Source organism: Salmo salar, chromosome 11 (assembly GCF_965601325.2).
Source record: "Salmo salar chromosome 11, fSalSal1, whole genome shotgun sequence".
Lineage (NCBI taxonomy): Eukaryota > Metazoa > Chordata > Actinopteri > Salmoniformes > Salmonidae > Salmo > Salmo salar.
This window is the reverse complement of record NC_138301.1, coordinates 7,883,019-7,902,596: the sequence shown is the minus strand read 5'-3', so window position 1 is coordinate 7,902,596 and position 19,578 is coordinate 7,883,019. Positions and strand designations below refer to the sequence as shown.

General features: G+C 43.8%; 1 protein-coding gene across 2 annotated transcripts in view; it reads right to left on the bottom strand.

Annotated features, from left to right (window-relative positions):
• LOC106561909 (serine/threonine-protein kinase BRSK2) overlaps window positions 1–19,578 on the bottom strand; it is a 168,409-nt gene that overhangs the window by 21,026 nt on the left and 127,805 nt on the right. For both annotated transcript variants that reach the window (XM_014126251.3, XM_082957689.1), the window contains exons 7-13: window positions 18,041–18,109; window positions 13,571–13,717; window positions 10,337–10,368; window positions 7,450–7,611; window positions 7,008–7,105; window positions 6,726–6,879; window positions 1,383–1,443 (exon numbers count right to left, since the gene is read on the bottom strand). In XM_014126251.3, the coding sequence (XP_013981726.1) occupies window positions 1,383–1,443; window positions 6,726–6,879; window positions 7,008–7,105; window positions 7,450–7,611; window positions 10,337–10,368; window positions 13,571–13,717; window positions 18,041–18,109 (723 nt within the window). The remainder of the gene's footprint in view (window positions 1–1,382; window positions 1,444–6,725; window positions 6,880–7,007; window positions 7,106–7,449; window positions 7,612–10,336; window positions 10,369–13,570; window positions 13,718–18,040; window positions 18,110–19,578) is intronic.

Sequence of the window (19,578 nt, the reverse complement as noted above, 5' to 3'; positions counted from 1 at the left end):
GAGCGTGTATGTCCCTGTGTGTGTGTGTGTGTGTGTGTGTGTGTGTGTGTGTGTGTGTGTGTGTGTGTGTGTGTGTGTGTGTGTGTGTGTGTGTGTGTGTGCATGTGGGTGCTCTAAAATGTAAAGGTCAAATTATACTCCTAAACCCTAATCCCCAGTAGAGTGATCCCCATCAATGTGTGACATAATTTGTAGCCTTACATAATCGGCACCATATTTACACTTAAAAAAGGAGGACTAAAATGGCATCACCACTATCTGAACCAAGTCCTTTACAGTATCACTCATCATAAAAAAAGAATAGGAAGTAACATTTAGGCCCAAAACCCCTGCTGGGGTTGCTGACAGACATACATATTTGCCAGAAAGAAATGTCCTCAACTATGAAACTTTTACAGAATCCTTGATAACAATGACAGTTCCGCAAGAAGAGGCAGAATATGGGATGACTGCATGTTTGTATCCTCACTAAGGGCTGGCTTTAAAAATGCATTGCCTTAGTAAAAGAATGAAGGAACTGTGCATGCTAGCTAGGAGCTGGTTAGTTGATTTGTAGCCCAAACTTTTACAGTCATTTTATAACATGGCAGCACTTTCTAATGTATTCCCTATGTATCCCACGTATGGGATTTCAAATCATGGATGTGTTTGCAATCTGATGAACTGTTGGGGGAATTAAGAACTTTAAAACAAGAAAGATGGGTTCCCTCATCAGTACTTAAGCCCTTATGAGACATCACAAGAAGCCCTATGACATACAGCCTACATAGCTCTGTCATAACGATGATATAACAACAGTCGTGACAGGTCATGATAACCAATCATACATTACAGTATAACAACTGATACAACCCATTAATGACACTAAATCCTCATATCAGCGCTATGTCAGGTGTCATAAGTCATGCCCTGTGTTTTGGGCTATCATGACAAGTGACGTAGATTTTAACCTTCATTTTAAGCCTTTTCCAGAAATAGAATTACACCAAAAATGAAAGCAATTGTCTGAGGATGGTGCTGGACCATCTGACATAAAAAGAAAAACAGGACAGATTAAAGAAAAAGCTTTAAATAAAGATAAAATCCAGGTCTTGTGACATGATTGTCCAAAACACATGGCCCGAGTCATAAGCTGTCATAGGGTATAGAGACTGGTAGCTTTACACTATTCTTATGACAGGATTATGCAGGCTTCATGTCTGATTCCTCTATGAGCTGCCTTATTTATAGCCTTGTGAGTGGCCGTAGTGAGTGAATAGCAGCGTGTGCATTCCGGTGACAACCACATCACAGCAGAGCTAGCGGTGAGGTGAGTTGGTGCGGTGCAGTGCAGTGTAGGCCCCGGTGGGCCAGCGGGTGGTACGGAACAACCAAACTCTTACCCTGGGACTGCTGAGAGGACTAGTGGAGAGACCGGAGGATGCTCCACTGATAGACCGTGACCTGTAGACACACACGCAGACACACAGGTTAAAGACATCCTCTGACAATGCAATATGTGCGACTGCGATGGGAAAACACTGAACACTACAATATGACCACACACTGGCACACCCCTAGCTGAAGGGAGGACATAAAGCATGGGGGACAAACGCATATAAGCTCCCAAAGGAGTAGGATGAAGTTGCCCCTACACACTGATCTAAGATTGGTTTTGTGATTTACCCCATAATGGTTCAAGTTGCAATTTGGGAGGGTAAACTGATCTTAGATCTGTGCATAATGGCATTTTCTAGCAGAAGCTTCTGGAAGAAGTAGAGGAAAGAGATCAGAATAAGATGAGTTCATTAAACTAACGTAACACAGTTGTTTGTGGCTGTAGCACTTTGTACTGTATGCCGCTATCTGTACTTTTTGAAAACTTTGCCCTGAGCTAAAAAGGTTGGCGGAGATTGAATCATACAGGGTAAGTAGAGGAGATTGACTCAAACAAGGATGGATAACTGTGGATGTAGCCAGGGTTATTTCACCCCTGGGGAGGGAGTCTGTTTAGGTTGGGATTTCTGAGCTGTTTTATTAAACACATTTCTCTCTGTCTTTCAATCTCTCCCTCCCTCTCTCTCTCTCTCTCTCTCTCTCTCCCGCTCTCTCTCATTTCAATTCAATTCAAAGGGACTTTATTGGCATGAGAAGCAATGTTTATGTTGCCAAAAGCAAGTAAAATAAACAATCACAGATGAACAATTAACATTAAACACACACAAGTTTGAAATGTTATATTATTAATTATGTGTAGTGTTGTTAGAATGTGCACATAGAAGAAGTACAAATGGCAAGGGAAAATAAATAAACAGATACATATAGCTTTCATTTACTTTGGTGTTTGTTTTCCGCTGGTTGCCCTTTTCTTATCTCAGGAACAGGTCACAGACTTTGCTGCGCTGAGTGCACACTGCTGGTATTTCACATAACAGATATTTTGAGTTGATCAATATTTGATTTGTTTTCAAACTATTTTGGGGTCCATGTAATGTGAGGGAAATACGTCTCTCTTATATCATCGCATATTTGGCAGGAGGTTAGGATGTGCAGATCAGTTTCCACCTCATTTTGTGGGGAGTGGGCACATAGCCTGTCTTCTCTTGAGAGCCAGGTCTGCCTACGGCGGCCTCTTAATAGCAAGGTTATGCTCACTACATAGTCTGTTTTCTCTTGAGAGCCAGGTCTGCCTATGGCGGCCTCTTAATAGCAAGGTTATGCTCACTACATAGTCTGTTTTCCTCAGTTTTCTATCAGTCACAGTGGTCACACTCTCTCTCACTCACTCTCTCTTTCTCTCTCCCTCTTACTCACTCTCTTCCTGGCTCATCACGCTCTCCATCTCTCTTTTTTTCTCTCTCTCTCTCTGTCTGTCAATCTCTGTCTCCCTCTTCCTCTACCTTGCCTTTTATCTTTGATGAGGCATCAGAGCTATCTTTATGCATAGCTTCAAATGGCTCGTGTGTACAATATGACTAACACAGTCACACAGTGGCTGTAGACTAAAACAGCAGACCGTTGAAAGGTTTGGTGTGTGTTGGCTTTTAAATACTAGATTGGGTGTAATGGCCAACCGTGTCTGTCTACATGACAACAAGACATGCAAAGCATCAGGGTCTAAAGTCAACATCGATAAATACTTCAAATAAGTCAGCTATGCCGTGAGCACGCACACACACCTCAAAATGAATTAGTGCCGTGTCTCTATTCTACTCCAGATGAGCCTTTTCATTCTTCATTTACAATTCATTCACTTTTCACGTCTTCTTTTAATTTCTTCCCCTTCTCTTGTCCATTCTCTGTTGTCAACCCCTCCCTCCCTCACATCACATAGGGCCACCCCAAGCGAGGTTTGGGGATGTAATTTGCCATAGACGATTTGGCTTTTTTGTTGGAAACTAAAATTGAAACAGTAAATCATATATGCTGCAGTGTGCACGCACATGCACTCGCATGCATGCACACACACAACCAAACGCTAAGCTTCAACCTCAGGGAAGGATTTCATCCATCTGGATTACAAAGTGGCGACGGTAATACAAACGTAAGGCGAGCGAACAAGAACCTAAGAGCTGAGTTGCCTTTCACTGAACCGCAATGGAATCCTCCAGACAGGGTTCTACACAGACAGACATCGATGTCACAGTAGGGACACAGGAGATGAAGTAACGTTACTGCACCACAAACTACATGAAACTGTAACAATGGAGAACGAAAGAAGATTTATGAAGGGAGACATACTATAAGCCACAGAGTTAAGATGCAGGGGAGTTTCCCTCAGAAGTCGCTCTATGAGCTTGCCATACTGTATTCGGACATGTAGTAAATATTGATAACTGAGTACATATGAGTCAAATTGCAAATTGTTTTATCATTGAAATGTGATACAAAACGAGGCAACGGTGTACTTTAGGACCATGCGGACACTTCCGAGCTGTCGGGTAGGCTGTTTGGAGTGTTTATCCGACTGGATACATTTTTTAAATAAAAATAATAATAATTATGTCCCCCCTCACTTCTAAAACCAAAGTTGCACCCCTGCATATACATATAGTCATATGCTTTCAGTCAATCCTGTTTTGCGTGTGTAAACTTTGGAAATGTTATGGCTTTTCATCCTTATTCTGCTGTATGTTGATGGTGGGAAAGGTAAGGCGCTTTTTAATTACAACACATTATTGTACTTGCCAAGATCAGGTAGTCTTTCAAGCACATAATTGAAAGAAATCTGTTGTTCAATGCCAATGAAATACAATGTGTGTTTGTGTGTACGTGTGCATTGGTGTGTATGTGTGTGCGTGTGTTTACCACTGTATCGCTCTAATTAGATAATGGAGATAAAAGACTATTCAGAGGGATGTGAATGCCTTATTTCCATCCCTGTTTGTTCTCCTCTTCTTTGCTCCAGCAAAACGCCCCATCTGCATTCCCACCAATTAATTTATGCTAATCGCTCTCTGTACGGTGCGGTGGGGTGGGGGGCGGACCGGGGAAGCGTCTCTAAACTGTGTTCCTGGACACAAGGTCATCTGTGAATAGGCTTTGAAAGGAAGATTGGACCTGACTCACCATGATGTGGTAACCTCACAAATAGACGGGCAGAAGACAAACAAATTCACACATGCATGGGAGCGAACACAGACACACACACACACACACACACACACACACACACACACACACACACACACACACACACACACACACACACACACACACACACACACACACACACACACACACACACACACACACACACACGTTCAGGCACACAGACACACACACACACACACACACACACACACACACACAATGGGGAAGGAGGCAAAACAGGGAAACAAGGAAGTTGACCTAAAATTGGGATTTGCCCTGGGACGTCAAACTACAGCATCAAAGGGAAGAGAGGGGCCAAAAGAAGGAGAAGGAGAAGGAGGATAAGATGCTTTTGATGTGCATGGAAGCGGCCGAGGGTGTAGAGAAGACTCCCTCCCTCTATCTCTTCTCTATCTCCTCTCTCCTTCAGTTCAGTCTAGGCCTGATCACATTGGCCTAGTTTACCACAGTATGAAAATAAGGGCTTTATTGTGTGAATTCATTATCAGATAGCCAGGCAGTCAAGTGAACTTCTGGTAAAAGTTTCAGAAGAATTCTAACGGCAGGAGGTTCGATTCTTTGGGAATGAATTTTATGCAGACAAGAAGGGAGCTTAGTTTTTATTGAAGTTTACTAGACTACCCTCTCAAAGGCTTATAGACTTAAACATGGTGAGAATGTGAATGGGAAAACCCCTCTGAAACTCAACTGTGGCAAGAGAGACAGATAAAAGTGACAAATACCTTTCTTCTTTGGTGAAGTTAGCGTTTGTGATATCCAAGCTTTTACTGAAAACAGACTTACTACAGACAGACAGAAAGAAAGTAAAAAGACAGACAGAAAGACAGTCACATAAAGGGACTGATTCTAAGCATTCCCTAAAAAGTACAGATTATTGTATAGGTCATGAGTTGGCGACCTCACGTTAGTTGTGTATGCAATACAGAGCTGGCTATTGCTCACAATGACCAATGCACAGGAAGTAATATTAGTCTTGAAAGGAAAAGTTAACAGAAGAAGAAAAATTATTGATCATGACATGACAATGAAAACATGAAAAAAGATTCACACATGACATGAATATATTAATCAGCAAGTCAAAACAGATGAAACAAAGGGGTAAGACACTTTGAACGGTCATGATAATATGGGGGTATTCTCACATGTGGCATAAAAAAAAGTTGAAGTCTTAAAGCCTCTATCCTCTTTGGAAGACTCACCCGCGCAGAAAGTTGTAAACTTTTCTGTCAGTGTCAGGCTGTCGTAACACCCTAAGCAGCTTAATAATTCAGTTAGTGAGGAGAGGGATTCTACTGGAAGTACACACACAGCAGATTGAACTAATAGAAAGAGATATCCAACAGGAAATCCATAATATGTAGGCATCCTACTGCTACGTATGTGAATCTGGCATGTGTGTTTGTGTACGTGTTTGTATGGTGTGTATGTGTGTGTGTGTGTGTGTGTGTGTGTGTGTGTGTGTGTGTGTGTGTGTGTGTGTGTGTGTGTGTGTGTGTGTGTGTGTGTGTGTGTGTGTGTGTGTGTGTGTCCATGCATGCACGTGTCTGTTTGTTAAAGAGATTCTCCAGTAATTTTGTATATTTCTTAGCCAGTAGTTCTGAGAGTAGCACTCACAAGCTAGAAGTGGCCCTCAAAATTGCATACTATGTCACATTTGTGCCGATATATGCACCACGTCATTGCTCTCTCTCTCTCTGCTGTGTCCACTGAGCCGTTGGGCCTGCCTCATTAGATAACGCTGGGCAGGCCTCTTGCTAGCTGCCACTCAAATGTGAGAGGCTAAAGCTCAATGTAGGGAGAATGGCACGGCACAGCTTCAAGATAAACAGTCACTTTCAAACTAGGGATTTCATGGCTAATTGAGGTAAGACAGTAATTCTACTCATAGCTTATGCATGTATGAACTACACATTGACACATCCAGCCCAAAGCGGGAGGTTAAACAAATCTGAGACTGCCCAGGTTGTGTGTGTGTTCGTGTGAGCATTAGTGTGTATGTGTGTTTATGTGTGTATGTGTGGGTGTGCTTACACTGATATGTGTTGCATGTACTTGTGCATGTGTGCATATGTGTCAATATGATATGTGTGAGTGAGTCCATGTCCTGTATGTGTGTGTACATCACACCATACCTCTGTCCATGTGTGGCCATGTCGATGGCTCGTCGTACGGGTACAGGAGAGCCCCCCTCTGTGACACTCAGCACCTCCATAGACTTCCTCTCCGGCCTCCTCTTCCCATGGCGGTTCAACATGGGGGAGTCCACACGCTTCCTGGGTGGGTCAGCTGAACAGGGGTTAGGGGTCAAATGTTAGGGGTCAGGGGAGAAGCAAGTGAAGAGAGAAAGAGAACTAGTTAGCAACAAACCAACTACACGTGTGACAGAACATTATCTGAGTTATGGTGTAGCCTACCTATCTCACTGCGCGGGGGGAGGTTCTGGTCCTCCTGACTGGGGTACCTCTCCTTCCGGTCAAGCAGCAGGAAGTAGATCATCTTCTCCTGGTTATCACTGGAGAGTCAAGACAGTAAAGTCATCCTGTCAGATGTCCTTGAAGCACCTCAGAGCGGATGACTTTGATGACACTTCCATTTCTCCCTCCATATCTCTCCATCCCTTTCTCCTTCCCTCTTGTCAGAGAGCAGGACTTTCATCAGTTTGCTCTCATCTCTGACACAGCCCAGTGAGTGCATTATTTCCCTCCCTCCCACTCTCCACAGAGAGCAAGTCTTTGGCGCGTTTGTTTTTGTCCCTGAAGCAGCACAGAGTGCACTTCTTTAACCCTTCCATCCTTACAGTCCTCCCTCATTCGCCCTCTTTACCCTCTCCCTCCCTCCCATCCCTCTATTACTCACTCGTCAGAGAGCAGGTCTTTGGTGAGTTTGCCCTTGTCTCTGAAGCAACCCAGAGAGTGCATGCTCTCCAGGACGTCCGGGTCTATCTCTTCAGTGCTCAGGGTTCTGATGGCCACCTTCCTGGGGACAGGCTGCTCCGGCTCTGGCTCGTTCTTCCCAGCTCTGACAGACAGGAAGAATGACAGGAATGACTGACAGATGTTGTTTTATATATATATTTTTTACTTTTATACTTTTATTTTTTATTTTTACACCAGGGAAGACATATTGAGACCTAGGCATTTTACAATGGCATCCAAAGGTTTAAGAGTAGTAGCAGCTGCACTTTGATAAATAACATCATAATCAAGAACAGATAAAAAGGTTAACTAAATAATCTGCTTCTTACTGCTAAGAGAAAAAGGCACTATCTGTTCTGTAGAAAAAGACAACTTTAAAGTGTAGTTTCTTAACCAGCTCATCTAGACAGGCAATACAGTGGAGTAGAACGCTAACAATGGGAGATTTTCAATTTTACAATGTTAGCAATGACAAAAACACACCACAAAGCTATCAGAATTGTGAAACTACTTTACCGTTAGGAAACTTAATCCACCAAACATGACGAAGATACACCGAACAAAAATATAAATGCATCATGCAACAATTTCAAAGAGTTACAGTTCATATAAGGAAATCAGTAAATAAAAAATACAAATCATTAGGCCCTAATCTATGGATTTCACATGACTGGGAATACAGAAATGCATATGTTGATCACAGATACCTTTAAAAAATGTATGTAGATCAGAAAACCAGTCAGTGTCTGGTGTGACCACTATTTGCCTCATGTGGCGCAATCATCTTGGAGTGGATCAGGATGTTGATTGTGGCCTGTGGAATGTTGTCCCACTCCTCTTCAATGGCTGTGCGAAGTTGCTGGATATTGGTGGGAATTGGTCCAGGCTGTCGTACACGTCGATTCAGAGCATCCCAAACATAATCAATGGGTGACATGTCTGGAGAGTATGCAGGCCATGGAAGACTGGTTACATTTTCAGCTTCCAGGAACTGTGTACAGATCCTTGCAACATGGGTACGTGCATTATCATGCTGAAACTTAAGATGATAGCGACGGATGAATGGCACGACAATGGGCCTCAGGATCTCATCACAGTATCTCTGTGCATTCAAATTGCCATCGATAAAATGCAATTGCGTTCATTGTCCGTAGCTTATGCCTGGCCATACCAGAAATTCTGCAGTTGTGCAAATCCACAATTTTATCAGCTGTCCAGGTAGCTGGTCTCAGATGATCCCGCAGGTGAAAAAGCCAGATGTGGAGGTCCTGGGTTGGCGTGGTTACACATGGTCTGTGGTTGTAAGGCCGGTTGGACTTACTGCCAAATTCTCTAAAACAATGTTGGAGGCGGCTTATGGTAGAGATATGAACATTCACTTCTCTGGCAAGAGCTCTGGTGGACATTCCTGCAGTCAGTATGCCATTTGCACGCTCCCTCAAAACTTGAGACATCTGTGGCATTGTGTTGTGTGACAAAACTGCACATAGTGGCCTTTTATCTTCCCCAGCAAAAGGTGGACCTGTGTAATGATCATGCTGTTAAATCAGCTTCTTGATATGCCACACCTGTCAGGTGGATGAATTATCTTGACATAGGAGAAATGATAACTAACAGGGATGTAAACAAATTTGTGCAGAAAATTTGAGAGAAATAAGCTTTCGTGTCTATAAAAAATGTCTGGGATCTTTTATTTCAGTTCTTCAAACATGGGACCAACACTTTACATGTTGCGTGTATATTTTTGTTCAGTATACAGTATCTTAGAATGCTAAATAACAATGAACTGACATAATGTAGCAATGAGCAACACACATTATTACAATGCTTAACAGTAGAACGGTCCTTGGCTCTTTTCTGAGAGGAGGTATCCTCTACAGGATCGGTGGGTCCCCCGCGGGATGGTTGAGCGAACATAGGCTAATGTGATTAGCATGAGGTTGTAAGTTACAAAAACATTTCCCAGGACATAGTCATATCTGACATTGGCAGAAAGCTTAAATTCTTGTTAATCTAACTGCAGTGTCCAATTTACAGTAGCTATTACAGTGCAATAATACATGCTATTGTTTGACAGAGAGTGCACAGTTATGAACTAGAAATTGTATTCATAAACCAATTAGGCACATTCGATCAGAACATTTTGAACGGAAATGCAATTGTTCATTGGATCAGTCTAAAACTTTGCACATACACTGCTGCCATCTAGTGGCCAAAATCTAAATTGTGCCTTCTCTTGCATTTCAAAGATGATGGTACATATCTTTTACCAGATCTAATGTGTTATATTCTCCTACATTAATTCAACATTTCCACCAACTTCAAAAGTGTGTCCTTTCAAATGGTATCAAGAATATGCATATCCTTGCTTCAGGTCCTGAGCTACAGGCAGTTAGATTTGGGTATGTCATTTTCGGCGAAAATTGAAAAACAGGGGCAGATCCTTAAGCCTACATTGTCAAGGTCAAGCCATTTAAGAGGAGAACAGAGTTCCATTAAAACTAAGAACATGATGGTATTTTATGTTCAGGTGGTGTGTAGGGCAACTACTAGAACCTCTCACATCTGTCCTAATGGACCTACCTTCTCTTTTACTAAAAAGGCTGCGAAAAATGTGGATTTTAGATTCCATTTGTTCCCATTCACTAATTTAATTTAGTGCAATACTTTTATCTACTGACTCTTTGTTTGAATATTTGCTACATTTTGTCAATTTAATTTAATTTATCAGATAACAGTGCATATATCTATTATATGCACAAAACAGCCAGTCATATGCATGGAGACAGGCATACACACACACCCACATAGAAAGGAGCTCTACTCACATGTACCAGTTGTGCTTCTGGATCTGCTCTAACTGCAGAGACACACAGGAAGAGGAAAAACATTGTGTTAATGACACAGCATGTGAAACAGGTGCTGCGACAGACAGACAGACAGACAGACAGACAGACAGACAGACAAGTGAACACAGCAACATGCCTTATCTGTTCTTACTGTATGCATTACGACACACTTAAGGCTTCTAGTAACAACCCAGTCTTTATCTACTGTAGTGACAAAAAATATAAAACACTATATGTACAAAAGTATCTGGACACCCCATCAAATTAGTGGATTAGCCTATTTCAGCCACACCCATTACTGACAGGTGTATAAAATAGAGAACACAGCCATGCAATCGCCATAGACAAACATTGGCAGTAGAATGACCTTACAGAAGAGCTCAGTGACTTTCAACGTGGCACCGTCAATGGAGGCCACCTTTCCAACAAGTCAGTTTGTCAAAATTATGCCCTGCTAGAGCTGCTCCGGTCAACTGTAAGTGCTGTTATTGTAAAGTGGAAATGTCTAAGAGCAACAACAGCTCATCCGCGAAGTGGTAGGCCACACAAGCTCACAGAACGGGACTGCCGAGTGCTGAAGCGCATAGCGCGTAAAAATCTTCTGTCCTCGATTGCAATACTTATTACCAAGTTCCAATCTTAACGCTACAGCATACAATTACATTCTAGATGATTCTGTGCTTCCAACTTTGTGGCAACAGTTTGGGGAAGGCCCTTTCCTGTTTCAGCATGAAATGCCCCTGTGCACAAAGCGAGGTCCATACATAAATGGTTTGTCGAGATCGGTGTGGAAGAACTTGACTGGCCTGCACAGAGCCCTAACCTCAACCCCATCGAACACCTTTGTGATGAATTGGAACGCTGACAGCGAGCCAGGCCTAATCGCACAACATCAGTGCCCAACCTCACTAATACTCTTGTGGCTGAATGGAAGCAAGTCCCCGCAGCAATGTTGCAACATCTAGTGGAAAGCCTTCCAAAAAGAGTGGAGGCTGCTGTAGCAGAAAAGGGGGGACCAACTCCATATTAATGCCCATGATTTTGGAATGAGATGTTCGATGTGCAAGGGGTCCACATACTTTTGGTCATGTAGTGTATATTCATTCTAATTCTGTGGGGCTTCCACTTATTTCAATACATAAAAAGAAATAAAACACATTATAGCATTAATATTATTTGTTGAGTAGATTAAACAGATAGAAAACCAGCTTAGTGAGGGACACTTAAAACATTGGGCAACTGGGAAATCACCCTCTCCTTGACAGAAAACTCAACGCTGATGTGAGTGAGAGGAATCTAGTTAACTGTTAGAGGAGTAATGAACACGATGGGAGACAGAGAGCTGGTTTCAAGCGCAGGGCGCAGCAGGTGTTTATTTGAAAAGGACCACAGGAGGAGGCAGGTAGCTGGGTCCAGGGGCAGGCAGAAGGTCATACACAGGGTGTCCAAAAAGGCAACAGTACAGGCAGGGAAAAGGCTAGTAACGTCGTCCGGGAGATCAGGAAATAGGTTGATAACAGGAAATCCAATAGGCTAAAGTACAGGCAGGGAATAGGCAAAAGGCGTCGTTAGTGAGGCAGGCCAAAACTATCATACACAGGAAGATTAAATTACGGGAAACCCAGCGCTCCAAATAGACGTGTCACAAAACAAACAACACCTCACAATGATGGGGTGCAAAGAACTGAACTAAATAGTGTGTGATAATGACATACAGGTGTGTGAACAGGTGATCAGAATTCAGGTGATTGGGATCTGGAGAGTGAGCTGCGTTCAGGGGATCTATGTGTTTGAGTGTGTGAGCTGGAAAGTGAGCTGGAAAGTGGGCTGGAAAGTGAACTGCGTTCAGGGGATCTACGTGTTTGAGAGTGTGAGTTGGAAGCAGACGTTACAGGAGGAAGTCACACTGTAGCTGTGGGAGGGTTTGAAGTGCTGCCTGTCTGTATTTCAGATGTCTGAACCAAACAGTCAATGGGCTTACTGTCTAGAGCAGGGATGGGCAAACTTCTTGGCTCGAGGGCCACATTGAGATTTTGAAATTCGACAGAGGGACGCACTTTTTGGGGGACCAATTGTTTGTTCAAAACAATTTGCAGGGGCCTCCCGAGTGGGGCAGCGGTCTAAGGCACTGCATCGCAGTGCTTGAGGCGTCACTACAGACCCGGGTTTGATCCCAGGCTGTCACAGCTGGCCGTGACTGGGAGACCCATGAGGCGGCGCACAATTGGCCAAGCATCGTCTGGGTTCGGAGAGGGTTTGGCAGGCCGAAATGTCCTTGTCCCATCGCGCTCTAGCGACTCCTGTGGTGTGCCGCGTGCATGCATGCTGACACGGTTGCCAGGTGTACGGTGTTTCCTCTAACCCAGCCTTCCGGGTTAAGCGGGCATTGTGTCAAGAAGCAGTGTGGCTTGGCTGGGTCGTGTTTCGGAGGACGCACGGCTCTCGACCTTTGCCTCTCCCGAGTCCATACGGGAGTTGCAGCGATGGGACAAGACCATAACTACCAATAGGATTCCACGAAATTGAAGAGAAAAAAAGTGTAATATATATATATATATATATATATATATATATATATATATATATATATTTTTTTTTTAAATGTATCCGGGCCGCGGACCGTACTTTGCCTGCCCCTTAGTCTGGAGTCTAGAACCAGAGTGGAGGTTTCCCGGACCCAGATTAAGCCTATTCCTGAACAAAAGGACATGCTAACTGTAGAAACGCCATTAAAAGTGATGTTCAGTCAAGGAATAGTCTTAATCTGAGCATGAGAAACTGCCCCTGAATGTCTTTAGTCTAATTCAGGGGAAGATGGCTCCCTTTCTCTGCAGTGATAAGTGATTTCTGCTTTACTAGTACTGTGAGTGAGAGCTTTACACTGTGGTAGTAAATATTTTGTGGCAATAAAGTGAGATGGAATTGTTTGTTACATATCTGCTAGTCCCTTTGAAGTTTCCCCCTGTATTGATTGAGAACCAATTTACATTTCACCTGAAAGTGAACAAATGTAGTATTAAGTGCATCTTTAAGCTGAAACAAGGGTGTTGTGAACATACATCTGGTCCTCGGCCTGATCTTAGCGGTAGATTAGGTGGGCCATACTCACCTCTTAGGGGTGTAAACTGATCAGATATTAAGGGAATTGTCTACCTGAAGTAAGGGGGTTACGAACTAACATCTAATCCTAGAGCTGATCTTAGAGGAATGTACCGTGAGTCTCTTAGTGGCATCCACCTCGATCATGCCCCGAAGGAGGTTCTGACAGTCTGGGGGGATGAAGTGGGGCATGTGGAAAACACCCAACTTCACCTTCTCCAGCAGGTTTCTCAGGTTATCATCGTCAAATGGGAGGGCACCCTGGAATGATAAGATTATATTCATAAATCCAGCCAGCCAAATGGATACACTGCATTCAAATCATCATGGATAACACAAAAAAAGTTACGAATTTATTTCCACTGTGGTCCTCTGAACAACACAGAGAGGAGCATTAATACCAGAATGATGCTCAAGTTCCACTACAGATATTCTTAGGGTTGGTCTACAGGACCCACTTAAAGCCTAATCCTGGACGAAAAAGAATGTTCAACGGAGATTCCCATTTCCCAATTGAAAGTGTTTCCTAGTCCAAGACTAGGCTTAATATGTGTCCGGGAAACCGGCCATATGTAATATCACTCAGTAAGTCGGCATTAGAAATCTAGAGTCATGCCAAAGTAGAAAACTTAAAGACTGCCAGGTGAGACTGTACTGTATGCATCTGACACGGATAAACAACTGTAACGATGTGCGCTGAGAGTCGGGGAGCAAGTTTAGGGAGTAAGTGTTTTAATAAATAAATTGAAACATAATACAAAACAAGAAACACGAAAACGCACAGACATGAAACTGAAACAATGAAGCCTGGGGAATAACCAAAAGGACATATATAGGGCAGGTAATCAAGGAAGTGATGGAGTCCAGGTGAGTGTCATTATGCGCTTACGCACGTAACGATGGTGACGGGTGTGCTCCATAACGAGCAGCCTGGTGACCTAGAGGTCGGAGAGGGAGCACACGTGACAGTACCCCCACCCCTCCCCGACGCGCGGTTTTGGCCGCAGGACGCCGACCAAGATGACGATCCCGGGGATCAGGAGCGGACCGGTCACCTCTGCTAAGGCGCAGAAACCTGACGAATGGCAGACGGTCGAGCCAGGCATGGCAGCCTGTCGAGCCAGCTGAGGCATGGCAGCCTGTCGAGCCAGCTGCCAGCTGAGGCATGGAAATGCATCGAGCCAGCTAAGGCAGGGGAACCCGTCAAACTGTCCTGAGGCCTCCCAGGTAGCTCCGGTTCAGACTCCCGGACCCGACATCACCTCCAACACAAAGAACTCCCTGATAATTCCCTTTGGTGAGGAGTTATTCTGTAAAGATGTGCGCTGAGAGTCAGGAAGCAAGTTCAGGGAGTGAGTGTTTTAATAAATAAATTAAAACATAATACAAATCAAGAAACACAAAAACAGACATGAAACAGACATGAAACTGAAACAATGACGCCTGGTGGAGGAACCAAAGGGAACAACATAAACTCAGCAAAAAAAGAAACGTCCCTTTTTCAGGACCCTGTCTTTCAAAGATAATTTGTAAAAATCCAAATAACTTCACAGATCTTCAGTGTAAAGGGTTTAAACACTGTTTCCCATGCTTGTTCAATGAACCATAAACAATTAATGAACATGCACCTGTAGAACGGTCGTTAAGACACTAACAGCTTACAGACGGTAGGCAATTAAGGTCACAGTTATGAAAACTTAGGACACTAAAGAGGCCTTTCTACTGAGTCTGAAAAACACCAAAAGAAAGATGCCCAGAGTCCCTGCTCATCTGCGTAAACGTGCCTTAGGCATGCTGCAAGGAGGCATGAGGACTGCAGATGTGGCCAGGGCAATAAATTGCAATGTCCGTACTGTGAGACGCCTAAGACACGGTCCCGTGTGGCTCAGTTGGTAGAGCATGGTGTTTGCAACGCCAGGGTTGTGGGTTCGATTCCCATGGGGGACCAGTACGGGAAAAGAATGTATGAAATGTATGCATTCATTACTGTAAGTCGCTCTGGATAAGAGCATATGCTAAATGACTAAAATGTAAATGTAAGACAGTGCTACAGGGAGACAGGACGGACAGTTGATCGTCCTCGCAGTGGCAGACTGCATGTAACAACACCTGCACAGGATTGGTACATCTGAACATCAAATCTGCGGGACTGATACACAGGATGGCAATAACAACTGCCCAAGATACACAATGCTCAGACTGTCTGCAATAGGCTGAGAGAAGCTGGACTGAGGCCTTGTAGGCCTGCTGTAATGCAGGTCCTCACCAGACATCACAGGCAACAATGTTGCCTATGGGCACAAACCCACTGTTGCTGAACCAGACAGGACTGGCAAAAAGTTCTCTTCACTGATGAGTTGTGACTTTGTCTCCAGGGGTGATGGTCGGATTTGCGTTTATCATCGAAGGAATGAGTGTTACACCGAGGCCTGTACTCTGGAGCGGGATTGATTTGGAGGTGAAGGGTCCGTCATGGTCTGGGGTGGTGTGTCACAGCATCATCGGACTCAGTTTGTCGTCATTGCAGGCAATCTCAACGCTGTGCGTTACAGAGAAGACATCCTCCTCCCTCACGTGGTACCCTTCCTGCAGGCTCATCCTGACATGACCCTCCAGCATGACAATGCCACCAGCCATACTGCTTGTTCTGTGCGTGATTTCCTGGAAGACAGGAATGTCAGTGTTCTGCCATGGCCAGCGAAGAGCCCGGATCTCAATCCTATTGAGCATGTCTGGGACCTGTTGGATCGGAGGGTGAGGGCTAGGGCCATTCCCCCCTGAAATGTCCGGGAACTTGCAGGTGCCTTGGTGAAAGAGTGGGTTAACATCTCACAGCAAGAAGTGGCAAATCTGGTGCATTCGATGAGGAGGAGTTGCACTGCAGTACGTAACTTCTTTGGGATAGGGGGCAGTATTTTGACTTACGGATGATAAGCATGCCCAAAGTAAACTGCCTGCTACTCAGGCCCAGAAGCTAGGATATGCATATAATTGGTAGATATGGATAGAAACCACTCTAAAGTTTCTATAACTGTAAAAATAATGTCTGTGAGTATAACAGAACTGAAACGGCAGGCAAAACCCCCAGGACAAACCATTAAAAAAAAAATTAGGGCGAAATCGTCCCCGATTGCAGTTCCTAGAGCTTCCACTAGATGTCAAAAGTCTTTAGAAAGATTTTCAGGCTGGTTTTTGGAAAAATGAGGGAGAAGTTGTAGTTTTGGCTGTAGTTTCCAAGCGCATGGCCGAGACAGCGCGTTCTTTTTGTTTATCTCCGGTAAAGACAATAACCGTCGCTGAGATGACGTTTCTTTTTTTGCTGAGGGCAGGTAATCAAGGAGGTAATGGAGTCAAGGTGAGTGTCATTTTGCACTGATGCGCGTAACGATGGTCACAGGTGTGAGCCATAACGAGCAGCCCGGTGACCTAGAGGCCGGAGAGGGAGCACACGTGACAACAACAAGATTATTGTTGTTAGCCAAGGGACTACAGTGAATAACTTTACTCATGGCAGTCAATGTAGGTCTATCTGACAAAGTCACAATTCTTGTTTTTTGATGTTAGCCAAAGCATAGCTCTAATCTAGCCAGCCTTCTTCAAAATCTCTAATATGAATGGGTTTCAAGAGACACTAGCCAAGCCAATACATGAGCATTACTCATGACAATCAGTGAAGGTCTATCTGACATTTGAAACAGGCAGAGTATTCATACTTCTACGGATGGAAGGTGTAGTTTATGATAGCATTACTGATAGGGTCTCTTCCAATCTCAACATGCCTTCATCAGGGAGATAGAATAGATGGCCATATTGACACAACATTGAGAAACACATACACAGCCTATCATTTCCTTTGTTCTCAGCTCTCCCACTTTGTCACTGTCTAATCAGACTGGTGTGTGAATGTTGGTGACACAGACTCTGATTAATGAGCATATGTGTGTCAGTACAAAGCTGACAGTCAAGCCAGCCCAGGAAATCCCTGCTCCAATCAGAAACATGATGACTCAACCAATCACATGGGGATGAAAGGGTGCTGATTTAATTTTCAGTCCTGATCCAATAATCTAATGCCATCTTTAACTTACATTCTATACAGACAAGAACTGGAATCACAGGCCATTGGCAAGAAGTTTGTTTTACCACATTTATTAAGTTATGTCTCCAAACCTTGTCCTGTCCCTTACCTCGAATTCCTCCCCAGGGAATTTAAAAGTCACTGTAGACCAAAGCCAGTGAGTCACTGAGGTGCAGCTTCCCATGAAGACGTATTGTGTCACAGGAAAATACGTCCACTGTGACTTTACCTCACAATAAACCACAACAATAACTCAACATATGCCTGAGGGACTCACAGATGAACTTATTGCACTTCTTCCTATTTATTCTCCCTATTCTCATTCCGGTTTAAAAGTTGCGTAAGCACACAAAAATGTAACAACTTGCTAGTAGGTATCTGTTATTTTTGATGTTGTTTGGGTACTGCTGCGGGTCAGAAGGAGAGAAGGAAGATGAGCGTTAAGGTCCTTTGTAGGATGCCGGCACGTGTCAGGGTCATCGTCAGGGCAGCTGTCAATCACTCACCACTAAAAGTGCAAAGAGGATGACCCCACAGCTCCACACGTCTGCTTTCCTCCCGTCATACTTCTCCCCCTGAGAAAGAGAGAGAGAGAGAGAGAGAGAGAGAGAGAGAGAGAGAGAGAGAAGAGGGTGAGGAAGGGAGAGGGAGAGTGAGACAGAGAGATAACAATAGATAAAAATAGAGAGAAAGAGAGTAATCAATAACACATTTTGTTATGGAGGTGAGACAGATTCCACATAATTTTTATGAACTGAAAACCTCAGATTAACCTTTAAATCACTCACTTGGGTGAGTTAGTGTGCCTTCAGAAAGTATGCCTTCAGAAAGTATTAATACCCCTTGACATATTCCACATTTTTTACAGCCTTAATGAAAATGTATTAAATTTATATTTTTTCTCACACATCTACATGCAATACCCCATGAAGACAAACTGACAACAAATTTTTACAAATGTATTGAAAATTAAATACAAAATATTGTATTTACATAAGTATTCACACCCCTGAGTCAATGCATGAAATCTAAGGAAGTCTCAAGGTGTTGCTCGCGTGAGGTAAAGTATCTCATGATAAGCTGTAGACCACACTGTTTACCAAGAGAGTTTTCATCTATATTCTTTGTAGCTGTCTATTTACCACCAGAATCCGATGCTGGCACTAAGACCACACTCAATGAGCTGTATGCGGCCATAAGCAAATAGGAAAACGCTCATCCAGAGGCGCCGCTCCTAGTGGCCGGGGACTTTAATGCAGGGAAACTTAAATCAGTTTTACCTAATTTCTACCAGCATGTTAAATGTGCAACCAGAGGGAAAAAAACTCTAGACCACCTTTACTCCACACACAGAGATGCGTACAAAGCTCTCCCTCGCCCTCCATTTGGCAAATCTGACCATAATTCTATCCTCCTGATTCCTGCTTTCAAGCAAAAACTAAAGCAGGAAGCACCAGTGACTCGGTCAATAAAAAAGTGGTCAGATGAAGCAGATGCTAAGCTACAGGACTGTTTTGCTAGCACAGACTGGAATATGTTCCGGGATTCTTCCGGTGGCATTGAGGAGTACACCACATCAGTCACTGGCTTCATCAATAAGTGCAACGATGACGTCGTCCCCACAGTCACTGTACGTACATACCCCAACCAGAAGCCATGGTTTACAGACAACATCCGCACTGAGCTAAAGGGTAGAGCTGCCGCTTTCAAGGGGCGGGACTCTAACCCGGAAGCTTATAAGAAATCCCGCTATGCCCTCAGACGAACAGGCAAAGCGTCAATACAGGACTAAGATTGAATTGTACTACACCGGCTCCGATGCTCGTGGGATGTGGCAGGGCTTGCAAACTATTACAGACTACAAAGGGATGCACAGCCGCGAGCTGCCCAGTGACACGAACCCACCAGACAAGGTAAATTACTTCTATGCTCGCTTTGAGGCAAGTAACACTGAAACATGGTTGAGAGCACCAGCTGCTCCGGGAAGACTGTGTGATCACGCTCTCCGTAGCCGATGTGTGTAAAACCTTTAAAAAGGTAAAAA